The 15619-nt window shown below is 33.8% G+C and overlaps 1 protein-coding gene and 2 long non-coding RNA genes across 9 annotated transcripts in view; 1 reads left to right on the top strand and 2 right to left on the bottom strand.

The window, feature by feature from the left end:
• Positions 1-7192, bottom strand: part of LOC144304391 (uncharacterized) — a 38035-nt gene extending 30843 nt beyond the window's left edge. Inside the window, exon 1 of the long non-coding RNA XR_013371305.1 lies at positions 7034-7192. This is a non-coding gene — a long non-coding RNA (uncharacterized LOC144304391). The remainder of the gene's footprint in view (positions 1-7033) is intronic.
• The window catches only part of EIF4E (eukaryotic translation initiation factor 4E), a 109683-nt gene extending 94174 nt beyond the window's left edge, over positions 1-15509 (top strand). For 6 of the 7 annotated variants that reach the window (XM_077882976.1, XM_077882974.1, XM_077882975.1 and 3 more), the window contains 5 exons: positions 6824-6919; positions 9571-9634; positions 10330-10443; positions 11725-11864; positions 14413-15509. In XM_077882976.1, coding sequence (XP_077739102.1) covers positions 6824-6919; positions 9571-9634; positions 10330-10443; positions 11725-11864; positions 14413-14527 — 529 coding nt within the window. In that variant the 3' untranslated portion in view covers positions 14528-15509. The remainder of the gene's footprint in view (positions 1-6823; positions 6920-9570; positions 9635-10329; positions 10444-11724; positions 11865-14412) is intronic. The other variant, XM_077882978.1, reaches the window with a different exon arrangement.
• The window catches only part of LOC144304392 (uncharacterized), a 404632-nt gene that overhangs the window by 39692 nt on the left and 349321 nt on the right, over positions 1-15619 (bottom strand). The gene's annotated exons all lie outside the window — the stretch shown is intronic.

The raw sequence follows: 15619 nt of genomic DNA, 5'->3' as shown, positions 1-15619 counted from the left end.
TAATAGCTGGTGACTTTAGGTTGAAGCCAGTGTTTATTTACCATACTGAAAATCCTAGAGTCCTAAGGAATTATGCTCATCTGCTCTCCTATGCTTTATAAATGGAACAGTAAAGTCTGGATGACAGAACTTTGGTTTACAAAATGGTTTCCTGAATATTAATCCCACTGTTAAAACCTGCTCAGAACAAAAGGATGCCTTTCAAAATACACTGCTCATTGACAATATACTCGGTCACCCAAGAGTTCTGATGTACCAAATGCATGTTGTTTTCATGCCTGCTAATACAACATCTGTTTTTGCAGTTTATATACAACATTTGGAAAAGGAGTAATTTTGACTTTGAAGTCTTCCTATTTAAGGAATACGTTTTGTAGGACTCTAGCTGCCATAGATAGAGATTATTCTGATTGATCTGGCCAAAGTACATTGAAAACCTTCTGGAGGGGCAGCCCCGGTGGCTCAGCAGTTTAGTGCCGCCTTCGACCTGGGGCATGATCCTGGAGACCTGGGATCAAGACCCTCGTCAGACTCCCTGCGTGGAGCCTGCTTCTCCCTCTGCCTGTGTCTCTGCCTCTCTCTCTCTCTCTCTGTGTCTCCCATGAATAAATAAATAAAATCTAAAAATAAAAAAATAAAATAAAAAACCTGGAAAGGATTCACCATTCTAAGATGCCTTTACGAACATTTGTGATTCATGGGTAGAGGTCAGAATACTGACATGAAACAGGTGTTTGGAAGATTCCAGCTCTTCTGGATGAATTTTGAGGGCTTCAAGACTTTGGTGGAAGAAGTAACTGCAGATGTGGTAAAAATAGCAAAGAATAGAACTAGAAGTGGAGCCTGAAGACATGACTGAATTGCTGCAACTCATAAAACTTGAATGGGTGAGGAGTTGCTTGTTATGGATGAGCAAAGAAAATGGTTTCTTGAGATGGAACCTACTCCTTATGAAGATGCTGTGAAGATTGTTGAAATGACAACAAAGGATTTAGAACATTACACAAACTTAGTTGATAAAGCAGCAGCAGTTTGAGAGAATTTGAGAGAAATTTTGTGGATAAAATATCCAAGCAGCATTGTGTGCTACAGAGAAATCCTTTGTGAAAGGAAAAGTCGGTTAATAGAGCAAACTTCATTGTTTAACCACAGTTCTTAACCACAGCCACCCCATGCTTCAGTAACCAACCCCTGATCAGCCAGCAGCCAGCATAATCAAAGCAGGACGTTCCACCAGCAAAAAGATTATGACCCACTAAAAGCTCAGATGATGGTTTTTAGTAATAAAGTATATTTAAATTAAGGTTATAGTAGTTTTTTAGACATCATCATCATCATCATCATAATAATAATAATAACAATAATGTTACTCTTACTAGACAAATATAGTGTAAACATAACTTCTCCGTGCAGTGGGAAACGAAAAACTTCAATAGTCTGACTTACATTATTGTGATAACTTGCTTTATTATGGTGATTTGCATTTGCATCTACAGTATCTCTGATGTATACCTATAGTGAAACTATAAATATCTAAAAAATACATTTCACTTTATGGCCTGAATATTTTTTTATCATTTCTTCATTATCATGGTAGATTTATCAAAATAAAAGTCCAAACATGTTTTATGTAGTTTTTTTCTTTTCTTCTTTTTTTAAAGATTTTACTTATTTATTCATGAGAAACACAGAAAGAGAGAGAGAGAGGCACAGAGACACAGGCAGGGCGGAGAGCAACAGGCTCCATGCAAGGAGCCTGATGTGGGACTTGATCCCAAGACCCTTATCTTAGTGGGTATATAGACTTTTGTTTCCTATTTACGGTGTTGTAATTTATGCATATTTATGTTTTTTGTACACTTGTGTGAATATAAGATAAAATTTCAGATTTCTTAGGTTAAAGACTATGCTCTAATAACCTTAGTAGATAATTGCCAAATTATTCTCCTTTTTTTTATCAGCTTAGGCTCTTAGCAGTTTGAGAGTTCCTGGTTTCTGCATCTTTGCCAGTTGGTTGGTCCTAGTCTGATTTATAAAAACAATGTCTTATCATTTTACATTTGCATTTCTTTTATTGACATTGCAAAACTATTTCATATATCAGTCATTTTTGTTTTTATATGTGGACAGTGTCTTATTTTAAATTTTCTTTTATTGACATTGATAAGCCGTTTCATATATATTGATCATTTTTGTTTTTTATCTCTGGACAGTCAGCTCAGTTCTTTTGTCTAGGAGTAGGGGGCGGGTATTCTTTAAAGTTTATTTCCAGAGTGCTTGGGTGGCTCAGTCGGTTAAGTGTCCCTCTTCTGATTTCGGCTCAGGTCGTGATCTCAGAGTTGTGAGATCAAGCCCTAGATTGGGCTTCTTGCTCAGTTTGAGATTATCCCCATCTCCCTCTGCCCTACTCCCCACCCCCCAACTTTCTATCCCTCTAAAGAAGTCTTTATTAAAGAGAAAATAAAGTTTATTTCCAAGCATTCTAATTAGGGATGCTAACTTAGCCATGTAAGGCATTAGGTTGAAAATGCATTATCCAAAATCATTGGTCTTGGGGAGCCTTGGGTGGCTCAGCAGTTTAGTTCCTGTCTTTGGCCCAGGGCATGATCCTGGAGTCCCGGGATTGAATCCCACATCGGGCTCCCTGCATGAAGCCTGCTTCTCCCTCTGCTTGTGTCTCTGCCTCTGTGTCTCTCATGAATTAATAAATAAAAATCTTTAAAAAACAAAAAAACCCCAAATCATTTGTCTTTTAACATTGTGCAATTATATGTTTGTTACATGTTTTAGATTTTTATGTAGCGTAGTATCACCTTTCCTCCATGGCTTCTGGGTTTCATGCCCATCTTAAGAATAACTTTACCCACATAATTATTCTTTTCAGTAGTTGCACAGCAGTCTCTTTTATGGGTGTATTTTATTTAAGTCAGCAGTTCTCAAATTTTTGGTTTCATGACCTTTTTATACTCTTAAGTTACTGAGGACAGGACCCCTGGGTGGCTCAGCAGTTGACCTTTGGCCCAGGGTGGTGATCCTGGCTTCCCGGGATCAAGTCCCACATCAGGCTTCCTACATGAAGCCTGCTTCTTCCTCTGCCTATGTCTCTGTCTCTGTCTGTCTCTCTCTCTCTGTGTCTCTCATGAGTAAATAAAATCTTAAAGTTACTGAGGACTCCACAGAGCTTTGGTTATATAGATTTTTATCTATTTCCATTTAGTATGTTAGAAAGTAACCTGAGAAAATGTAAAATTATATATTCATTTAGAAAATCCATTGCATGTTAACAAATAGTTTTATGAAAAAATGTTTAAAAATATGGTGGGAAGAAAGACATTTTTGCATTTTTATAAATCTCAGGTGCCTGGCAATAGAAATTAGTGGTATGTATTTTCATAGCTGCTTCTACATTCAGTCTGTGAAGGAGATAAGTTGTTTCATAGAGTATAAGAATATAGGACCTCATACAAGTACATAGTTGGAAAAGGAAGATTTTTTAATAGCCTTTTAAGATATTATAGGTATTCTCCTTTGATAATAGGTTTTTTGTAGGTCAATTGCAGTGGAGAATCTGAAACCATATCCAAGAACCTTTCCTTCTATGTTACATTAAAATCTACTGGCCTGTCTTGCATTTGGAATGGGTCTTTTTTTATCCATGCATGATTTTGCAACACCAGGGTTCATCTGGAAAACATTGGTTCAGTGAATTATGCAGATCTTTGGTTCAGTGAATTATGCAGATCTTCTGGATATTGGTACTTTTCATTATACAGTATGAAAACAGTAACATTCATTAATACCACTATTAAACTCCTCACAAGTGTACTTAAATTTTAGTAAGTTTGTCGCAGTGGCAAATAGAGGCTTCCCAAAATTTTTCTCCTGAAAGCTCACATTGTAAGCATCAGTCTTTACTTTCTTGATTTTTAAGAAATCACCATGGTTTATCTATCAGTCATGGTTAAAAAGTGGCTAGTTCACTTCACAATTCAATTCCTTAAGCACTGATTGTACTTTGGAATGCAGAAGTGTTTTTGTTGTTGTTTTTGAATTTTTGCAGAATATGAAAAAGGTGTACATAGATTAGAATTTAATGAAACTATTAATTATTGCTTCATCAGTGGCATTCTTAACTGCCACTGACTTTGGTTTTCTTTTTTTTTTTTTTTTTAAGATTTATTTATTTATTCATTCAAAGAGAGAGAGGCAGGCAGAGCCACAGGCAGAGGGAGAAAGCAGGCCCCATGCAGGGAGCCCGATGCGGGACCCAATCCTGGGTCTCCAGAATCACGCCCTGGGCTGCAGGCGGCGCTAAACTGCTGCGCCACTGGAGCTGCCCTGCCACTGACTTTGTTACTGTGAGAGGTGGTGAAGACAAAGGGGTACAGTGACTGCTAATACAATTTGGTGCCATTGTATGGAACTTGCTAAGAAGACACTAGCAGATTTACCCTACCATTGCAATGTCAACACAGTGAAAAATAAAATAATGTCTTAGAACTATTTTGTTCTTATCAGAGCTTAAAGGGTCTGCAAACCACGTTTTGATAACTTGAATTTAAATGATCCCTTGTTGAAAGCACATAATATGTTTCCACATTTTCCAACATTAAGAACATTTTTATACAAACGTTTTTGCCTAATCAACTAATTATGTTCTTAGGGTAAATTTTTATATGTTCAATGGCTAGATGCAGTAAAAAATAAAAAGATTTATTTTTAATTGAGTTCTAATTGACATACAACAGTTTCAGGTGTACAGCATGACACCTGTGTATATTGTGAAATGATCACTGCAGTAAGTGTATTTATAATATCTGTCACCATGTATAACCAAGGTTTTTTTCCTTGTGATGAGAACTTCTTTAAGATTTACTCTTAGCAAAAAAAAAAAAGATTTACTCTTAGCAACTTAATGTATATACGTAATACATTGTCATTAACTGTAGTCACCATATTGTATATCCTTCATGACTTTTATTTTATAACTGGAAGTTTGTACCTTTTGGCCCTCTTTACCCGTTTTCACCCAACCCCTACCTCTGCCAACCAACAATATGTTTTCTGTATTTATGACCTTGGATTTTTTGTTTGTATTCTGTTTTAAGATTCCCCATATTAATAAAATCATGTGGTATTTGTCTTTCTTTTTCTGACTTATTTCAGTTAGCATATGCCCTCAAAGTCCATCCAGTGTCACAAATGACAGATTTCTTCCTTCTTTTTTTTTCTTTTTTTTGTATAGGTGAATAATACCCCATTATGTACATACAACGTTCTCTTTATCCATTTATTCATTCATTTATGGACACTGAGGTTGTTTCTATATCTTGGCTATTATAATGCTGCATGAACATGAGGGTGGTGCATATATCTTTTTGAGTTCTTGTTTTCATTTTCTTCGGATAAATACCCAGAAATGGAATTGCTGGACGATATGGTAGTTTTATTTTTTTGAGGAAAGATTTAATTAATTTTGGAAAACCAGAGTATGGTATTTGACCTTATTCCATGTATGTTTAATAATTTTTTATACCTTTGCTTTTTTCTTTTTTGTCCTTGGTAGCGGCTTGGCAAATTCACATTATCAAGTGGATGTTGAAATGTATCTCATTTTTTTGTCAGATTATCCAGGCATTAATCAGGGAGTTGTTTGAAACCTGTCTTCAGACAACCTTATTCTCAATGAGAAAGTGAAATTTCCCTTTTGAGTTACCTTTGGTATAGTAATTCAGACAAATATAACTGTACTGAAGATATTATCTAGGGATATTTAAGTATAACTTTGATGTGACATGAGTTTATCTTCCAGATATTAGAATAAAACATTTTAACAGGTATATACAGATATGTAGAAACTAGTATACGTTGTTTCAGAACATGTCTGTGATAGCATTCCTCAATGTATCCCTTTATTTTGTTATTTTCCCATTTGTGTGTTTGAGTAAACAGAGAATTGCATTTAATACTGCCCCCCTCCCCCATATTTTTAGGAGTCTCATTTTCCACTCTTGGCTAATACTTTTTCATTTCTATGAGAATTCAACTTTCTTGCTCTCCGCTTTCATTTCTGGTTAAATGCTTCCATTTTTCTCATTTAAGTGTTTGGTTATTTCTATCATAGCACTTAGCACACTGTTGTCTCTCTACTACATTTCTGTGAATTACTCTGAAGCATGAACCTCAGTGGGTCTCTGAAGTATAGCATGGTAGAGATTCTGCGAAGTAGGTTGGGCAATAGGTACAAAATACATACTTCTAAATGAAAGAGAAAATTAATCATTACTTGCCACTGTATTAATATCTACCATTTAAAATTATTTTTAAAGTAAATTTTTAATTGTGGTAAATAAAATACTCCATAACATAAAATTTATCATGGTAGCTGTTTTTTAAGTATATGGTTGGTTCAGTAGTGTTAAGTACGTCAGTACTATTGTGCAACCAGTGTTCAGAATTCTTTTCATCTTACAAAACTAAAACTCTGTACTCATTAAGCAGTTGTTCATTTCTTTTCCTTCTAGCCCCTGCCATTTTACTTTATGAATTTGATTACTTTAGGTACCTCATACAAGTAGAATCATACTGTTTGTCTTTTTCTTTTTGATTGGCTTATTTAACATAATGTCCCTAAGGTTCATCTTCAGAATTTGCCTTTTAAGTCTTGATACATATCCCACTGTATGTTTAACCCACATTTTGTTTATCTAGTTATCTGTCAATGGACACTTGAGCTGTGTCCTCCCTTTGGCTGTTATGAAGAATGCTGCTACAAATGTGAATATGGAAACTACCATGTTTGACACTGACTTTTTACTTTTAGATGGGCACTCTGGTTTTTTAAAAATGATAAAAGCAAAACTTGGCAAGCAAACCTTCGGCTGATCTCTAAGTTTGATACTGTTGAAGACTTTTGGGCGTAAGTAACCTATTTAGGATGTTTGTTTAATTAATTGTGTAATTTTTCATTGAGTCACATTCACAAAATGAAGGCTAAGGTAAACAATTAATAAATATTCATCTATAGACCTACCTTTTGTTTGTCCATCTCCTTACAACTGTTTGAATTGGTGATTATATCTCATCATTTAGAAAGCTTTAGTCTTGTCATCCTTTAGCCCTGTGTATATTCTGTATTCCTTGTCCTAAGAGATCCTTCTCCTAAGAGCCCTTTGTTGCTTCTAGAACTTTTGACAATTTTTTAGAACCTGTTCCCTTTCTTGATTGCCCAGATACCTTTGCCCCATACTCCAGAGCTTTGTTAGGTTCCCATTTGTGCAGATTCTTTTTAGTGAAACACGGGATTTCCTATGGTAGAGATTCTGCGATTTTTTTTAAAGGCTGAAGTGCTCAAAATTCAGGTTTGTCCAAGTATCTGTGATGGTAATTAATCAATTTCAAGAAGAATAGTTGTAATATCTTTGAGATTTCTTTTCAGATTTAACAAAACATTAAGATTTGGGGGTCAAAACTTTGCTTGACTTTGACATAAAATTATAAAGTCTCTTCAAGAAGTTTTGTAGTATTCTCCAAAAACAATTAACTTAATATTTAATTTATTTGAAAAATAATTTTTATTTCAAAGATAAAACTTGTTAAAACCTTTTTAAGAGGTTTAAGTAACTAGCAGTTATCTAAAAATTCTAGTTTGTACATCTAGTATATTTTTGGATCCTATATATGTTAAATCAGTGATGCATTTCTTATATATTAATCCACTGAATGTATTTTGCCCACACAAAAGAACAGATTGTCAGAAGATTCATATATCTATACTTCTTCCAGGGTAGAGACAATATTCTTTTGTATCTTTCCAGTGATTTGCCCATATAATAGGCATTTAGTATGCATTTAAATCCCCGGGCAGGGGTGGGGGGTGGGGAGTATAGACTAATTAGAGAAAACTCTTAAATTGTGAGCTATACGCTTTAAGAGCAGTCACTTTATATTGAAATCATTGGCTTTTTTTTTTTTTAAGTAATGAAACTATATTTAAATCACCAGTAATTCACAGATTTAATTGTCTAAAGAGGGTTTTTGCCCTTCATCAAACATTAAGTGATTTTCTTCTTTAATTGTATTTACTTGAATCTTCTAAACCAAAAAGTCTCCAGTCTCCTAATAGAGGAGGAAGAGCAAGAGTCTTGAACCATTTCCCCACTGAATCAGGTCTATGTTTATCTAGTTTGTTTGGCTTTTCACCAATTTTCGTAATTGAGTTTCTAAGTGGACCTCTAATTAGAACATGGCCCCACACTTTAGTTATGTACAAGCAATGTTACTGCATAGTGGACTTAGACATATGAAGGAATTGTTTAGGTTTCTGTAAATACCTAAGCACTTACTCATTTCTCACTTTTTTCCTGGCAGATTTTGTGGTGAACAGCTGTTGAGCCCTTTGGGATTTATCTAGTCTTGTCTGTAGTTTTCTGATTCTATTTAAATATGTCATTACAGATTCTCATTACTATAAACTTAACTAAGAGACCTTAGAGCATCACAACGGAGAAAAGAGACAACATAAACATTGGTCATTTCTACCTTGGATGCCATTGAAGACAGTCCATTAATTTCATAAAGTTGTGCTTATTCTATGGTTACTAACCCAGGCCTCATTTGTTGCCTAGTGGTAGTTGCCAGTGGTAATGTAGTTTGGGAAGAGTGACCATTGAGTAATTAAACAGGTCTCAGTCCTCCTCTACCTTCCCCAAACTGGATTTATATGTTATCCTGTGGGATGTGATCCAAAGGATGCCAGAATCTTTCTTAAAACTCTACTTGAGATATTTCTAGATTGGGTTAAAATAGCATCAAGAGAATCTAACTAAGGATAATAGTAGCATTGTCCATGGTCTGCAGATGTAGTAAAGATCATGTTTCTGCATTTAATATTTACTTTCAGGCTAGTGAATATCCAAGTTACATTGATATTTGGGGGAAAGTTTAGAAATACAGATTCCAGGGTTCTAGCCCATATTTAAGGGATTAAAATCACAAGGAGTAGGGCCTGGTGTGGTTTTTTGTTTGTTTGCTGCTTGTTTGTTTTTTCCCAAAGCTTCCCAAATGATTGCTATGCTGACTGACTAGTAGTGACTGCAGTATTTGAGACCCATTGGTCTGTTTAGGATACCTTCAAGGATAATAGTGTTGTCTTCTTTCAATCATGTAACCTTGATAGGAAGTTTGTCTTACTTTCTCTGGATTTTTTTTGTGTGTGTGTCTTTAAAACTGCTCATTAGCCTCATGAATTCTTTCATGTACTTAAAGCCACCTCAGGCTTCCTATTCCCAGTTTCTTATATATACATATGTATGCATTGAGTTAAGAAATATATCAAAACATATTTTTATCAGAATAAAATTATTAAACATATTTTCCTGAAAATCATCAAATGCTGATTCTTGAACTGACCGTTAAGATACCTGTTTGATGCATTAAAGAAATTGACTCAGTAGAAGAACAAGTAAACATGAACTTTTATCTTATTATCATATTTTCTAAATGTATATGTAGGTACCTAAACTGCATTACATATTTCTATGTTTATAATTGTCCTTTTCTTTTACCTAGTCTGTACAACCACATCCAGTTGTCTAGTAATTTAATGCCTGGCTGTGACTACTCACTTTTTAAGGTATGCTTTTACTGGCAATTTCATATATTTATTACAAGACTGGACTGTTCATTTACTCATTAAGAAATCTTGTCAGAAACTTAGGAATAGTTAATGCTCTGAGGTTTGGAGAATAATTAAATTAGTTTTACTGGGCTTTCACATAAACAAATTTTGCCCTATTGCTATAAATAATTGAAATTGAGAGTCTTACTTTATGGGCACACAGTGTGATTGATTTTTGAAGAGAGCTTTGTTCATCCAGTCCAGTATCTTTTATATATTTGAGTAGGCTGGAGTTTGTCAGAATTTTTAACCTGGGATGTATTGGTCTTTGGGGTATTTATAAATCAGTTTTGTCAAGTGGTAGGAGGTGGGGCATTCATTAACCCTGAAATTGCATAATTTTTGCATGTATTTTTCTAGATCATAGACATGTATGTAGCTTCTCAAGGGTATCTGCTACTCAGTGTTTAAAAACCTCAAAAGAAACTCAAGGTTTGATAGCTAGTAAGTGTCTATATCAAGACTCTTAATTCTGTAGTCCCATGCCTCTGGATTTAAGGCCTGCCTGCTTTTTTTCCCCCACTACATCAATAGCAGTTTTATGAAGAGAAAAAAACAAGAAGTTGACAGAGTTGTTGCTTGCTCTTTCTAGTGATCTCTTCAATTAAAATAACAATTTTGTCTAATATTGTTACTTACTAACCTTGTAGGATGGTATTGAGCCTATGTGGGAAGATGAGAAAAACAAACGAGGAGGACGATGGCTAATTACATTGAACAAGCAGCAGAGACGTAGTGACCTGGATCGCTTTTGGCTAGAGACAGTAAGCTTTTAAAATTATAAAATAGTTTTGGAATACTAAAAACTTAATTTGGATTACATTTTACATCGGTTACTTCTGAAGAGATGAGGATACCCACCCTATAAAATCTAAGCCAGCAATTAATTTTGTTCTATCATGTGAACATTGTATATTTTACATACTAGTCCAGTGAAACCCATACCGTATTACATATCAGATATAAAGTGATTGGTAGTTGATTCTCACCTTCCACAGTAAGTTTCTCCTGGTCATTTCATTAACTTCAAAATTGCAGAACTTCACATTTGTAAGTTTTTACAACCTTCTTCAGAGTATTACTGTGTATAAATTTTTTAGGTCAGTGAAGCAAACAATGAAAGCATAGCTTGATATTATTTACCTTATGTATTGTACTATAATCTAAAACTTCCGGCTTTTTAAGACATATATTAAATATGAGATAATTGGCATTGTCTATAGTGAGAAGTTAAAAGCTCTAAGCTATTAGGAGTAGGAATAATAGTCTCTTGGATTTGTAGCACTCATCACAGTGTCTCATTTATAGTTAGCACTTAATGAGTTAAGCAGTTACTGAATATTTGCATGAATTTCTTTTTTGAATGAAGAAATTAATTTTGCTTTTGGAGATTATCAGTAAATAAATACCATTTAGAATTCCACTTTAAAAATTAGTCATTTCAGTTTTGTAAGATGACAAAAGTTCAGGAGATGGATGATTGTTATAGCTATACAATGTTGTCAGTATACTTAATGCCATTGAACCATACCCTTAAAAATGGTTAAGTGATTTAATGTCATATTTTGTCTATCCTCAAATAAAAAACGTTATTTAAACGATTAAAATGGTAAATTTTATATATATTTGCCACAATAAAAAAAAAAACCTGTGTTCATGAAAAACGGCAAGATCATGAGGCAGTTAATTTAACCTTGCGCAACTATTCAGTCCTTCCATTATTTGTTTGCTGGCAAGTAGAAGCAGAAGAGCAATTGAATATTAACATAATTTACCTTTCATATGTGCCCTCACATCAGTTGCCCCATTTGCTAAAAAAAGTTAAAATCATCTGTTAATGTTTTTGATATTAAACAAAGAAATGAATCTTTAAAAAGTCAGGACAAAGAACAATATACATAAATATAATTTAGACATTGAAAAAGTCAACTTTTGGTTTAAAAACTGTTTTCAGTTTTGTATATATACAAATATAAGAAACATTTGTAGTTTAATAAGCAGTGAATAATTTGTTTCATGTAATTTGGGATTGAATTTTTTTAAAGCTGCTGTGCCTTATTGGAGAATCTTTTGATGACTACAGTGATGATGTATGTGGAGCTGTTGTTAATGTTAGAGCTAAAGGTGATAAGATAGCAATATGGACTACTGAATGTGAAAACAGAGAGGCTGTTACACATATAGGGTAAGTTTTGCTATTTTTATACTTCCTTTAAAATATTAAGATAACTAAAAGCAAAGTACTGTTACAACTTTAAAAACACTTGGATTTGTAGATCATTATTTTCCTTGTATTGTTTTCATGAAAACTTATAATCTTGAACCTGCTCTATTGGTTTTCATTGTCTTGTCCATATTTTTTTTTAATTTCATTTTCCTCGCAATGGAGTATGTAATCAATGACCAAAGTATTCTATATTGGCATGTAGCATTTTATTTATCCTATGAGAATATTAAGTCTTTTTTCTACTTTAAAATCGTAACATTAGTATTACAATACTCATAGGAATAGTAATTCAGGGAGTATTGGCAAATAGTATATATTCTGTATACGTGTGTGTAAAAATTTCAGTGACTGACATTTAAATGATAGTATTTTAGTTCTGTCCATATTTTAAATGTCTGTTCTGTGCACATGTGTGTAAAATTTTCAGGGACATTTAAGTGATAGTATTTTAGTTGTGTCCATATTTTAAAAACCTACATGTGTAAGTTTTTAAATTTGGGGCATGGTGAATAATTGCCTGGAATTTCCCTATCCCCCAAGCATTGATCAGTATTAACTGGGATCCTCTTTTTATTACTTTTAAATTAGTAATATTTGACTTTTAATTTTGTGTTAAAATTAAGTATTGGTCATAGGTCACAAAATACTTGGTTTGCCCTTCGTGATTGTTTTCAAACAATATGAATTCTCCTATGAACATAATTCCTTTCTAGATTAAAAGATAATGGAGATTTTCCAGGTTTTTTCTAAAAGAGAAGTTGAGGGCAGCCTGGATGGCTCAGCAGTTTAGTGCTGCCTTCAGCCCAGGGCCTGATCCTGGAGACCCGGGATTAAGTCCCACATCAGGCTCCCTGCATGGAGCCTGCTTCTCCCTCTGCCTGTGTCTCTGCCTCTCTCTCTCTCTCTCTCTTTCATGAATAAATAAATAAAATCTAAAAAAAAAAAAAAAAAGTTGATTTGTCATATTCTTAACCTTTCAGCATCAAAACTTAATAGTTTTGATTATTAAAAAAAACAATTTAAAAAATAAGTATGAAGTTCTTTCCTCTGAAAATATAGTATTTGTGTCAGTATTTAAAATTATTGAAATCTTTGTGAAATATTTGACTTCAGTTTTTTAATGGAGGTTATTTTGTTTTGTTTTGTTTTTGTTTTGTTTTGTTTTTGTTTTTTTTTTTTTTGACCCAAGTTACATGGCTGAGTGCTCTGGCTTTCTGGCATTTTTATGATTAAGTGTAATGGAAGGGAATACTTTGTATCCTCATATAAATCTGATAATGGTTATTTTAGTTAGAAAGTTATTTTTAGAAACTTTATTTGTAGGAAGGTAGTAGAATCTTCTGGAAGGTATGAGTATGAATAAAACTATCCTAGTATCATATTGGAGAATTTAGCTCCAATATGTATAAATGTATGTCTTTTATTTTATTTGGGTGCTTATTTTTGAAGGTTTGCTGTCTTTTCTTTAGAATAAGTGTCCAAATCCCTAACTTTACCTGTGATGCTCTCTGTGATCTAGCCTCAGTTTTATTTAACCTTTTTAACTCATAGTCCCTTTCTTTATGAGCTGTAGCCACACAGCCTTATTTAGTTCCCCAGCCTTCAGATGTGCTTCATTCTCTCAGCATTTTACTTTTAACCTCATGACTTTTAAAGGGGAGATTTCTCTAATTTCACAGACAAGATTAGATCATCCTTGTTATACAATATCACAGCCCCTGTACTTACCCACGTTGGCACTCGTCATAGTTTGTTCTTAAAATAGTCACATGTTATTTGAAAATTAGGTTGCAGAGTTAGTATAGAAGGCAGAAATGATGTATGTTTTAAATTACTCTGGAAATATCATAAAGTAATAAGTGTGGTAAATGTGATTTGCAGTAATATATTTATTATGGTTTATATATAAAATATAATTGTAGCATTTTATTTCATTTTATTTTATTTTTTAAAAAAGATTTTATTTATTTACTCATGAGAGACACAGAGAGGCAGGGACACAAGCAGAGGGAGAAAGGCTCCATTCAGGGAGCCCAACGTGGGACTCGATCCCAGGTCTCCAGGATCACGCCCTGGATTGAAGGCCGTGCTAAACCGCTGAGCCACCTGGGATGCCCTAATTGTAGCATTTTAGATGAAAGAATTAAAGTAGACCTATATAGGCAATAAATTTTGTATAAATGAGTTATGCATGTGATGCAGCTCCACTGTATGTATTTATTATTTGTTTGTGAATAATCAAATACTATAAATACCCAGGGACTGTCCATGCTTTGCTTATTGATTTATTAGTAATTACGTAGTACCTGATAACATAGTGGAGTCTCAAATATTGGTTAAGTGTTTAACCAAGATTGTGAAAATGAGTCAGATTTGCTAAAAGGAAAAAGGTGTGCAATTTCCTATTTCACACTCTGTTTTTTTTTTTATGTAAAGAACAAGAATACCAAATTTGGTGTATATGAATAAAAATTAATGACTACCTTTTTTCTTTTTCTTCTTCTAGGAGGGTATACAAGGAAAGGTTAGGACTTCCTCCAAAGATAGTGATTGGTTATCAGTCCCATGCAGACACAGCTACAAAGAGCGGCTCCACTACTAAAAATAGGTTTGTTGTTTAAGAAGACACCTTCTGAGTATTCTCATAGGAGACTGCGTCAAGCAATCGAGATTTGGGAGCTGAACCAAAGCCTCTTCAAAAGCAGAGTGGACTGCATTTAAATTTGATTTCCATCTAAATGTTGCTAAGATATAAGAGAAGTCTCATTCACCTTTGTCTTGTACTTCTGTGTTCATATTTTTTTTTTTTTTTATTTTGGCTAGAGTGTCCACTATCCCAATCAAAGAATTAACAGTACACATCATCCCCAGAATCCATAAATGTGTTCCTGGCCCACTCTGTAATAGCTTAGTAGAATTACCATATAAACACATTTTGCCCATCCACAATATTCAAAAAAGAACTTCCATTTCTATACCTTACAGGAAAAAAATTCTGTTTATGTTCCATTGTATGCAGGAGCATATTTTGCTGGTTTGAAAGAGTATGATGCATACAGTTTTCTAGCAATTTTCTTTGTTTCTTTTTACAGCATTGTCTTTGCTGTACTCTTGCTGATGGCTGCTAGATTTTAATTTATTTGTTTCCCTACTTGATAACATTAGTGATTCTGATTTCAGTTTTTCATTTGTTTTGCTTTTGTTTTTTTCCTCATGTAACATTGGTGAAGGATCCAGGAATATGACACAAAGGTGGAATAAACATTAATTTTGTGCATTCTTTGGTAATTTTTTTGTTTTTTTGTAACTGCAAAGCTTTGGTACAAATTTATGCATTTCATTCAAATCAGTGATCTATGTTTGTGTGATTTCCTAAACATAATTGTGGATTATAAAAAAAAATGTAACATCATAATTACATTCCTAATTAGAATTAGTATGTCTGTTTTTGTATCTTTATGCTGTATTTTAACACTTTGTATTACTTAGGTTATTTTGCTTTGGTTAAAAAAAATGGCTCAAGTAGAAAAGCGGTCCCATTCATATTAAGACAGTGTACAAAACTGTAAATAAAATGTGTACAGTGAATTGTCTTTTAGACAACTAGATTTGTCCTTTTATTTCTCCATCTCTATAGAAGGAATTTGTACTTCTTATTGCCAGGCAGTCTCTATTGTGTCTTCTTGTAGTGTCTTCACCTGAACAGCATAAGT

The sequence above is a fragment of the Canis aureus genome, chromosome 33 (assembly GCF_053574225.1).
Source record: "Canis aureus isolate CA01 chromosome 33, VMU_Caureus_v.1.0, whole genome shotgun sequence".
NCBI classification, from domain to species: domain Eukaryota; kingdom Metazoa; phylum Chordata; class Mammalia; order Carnivora; family Canidae; genus Canis; species Canis aureus.
This window is presented reverse-complemented; position numbering and strand designations above follow the sequence as displayed.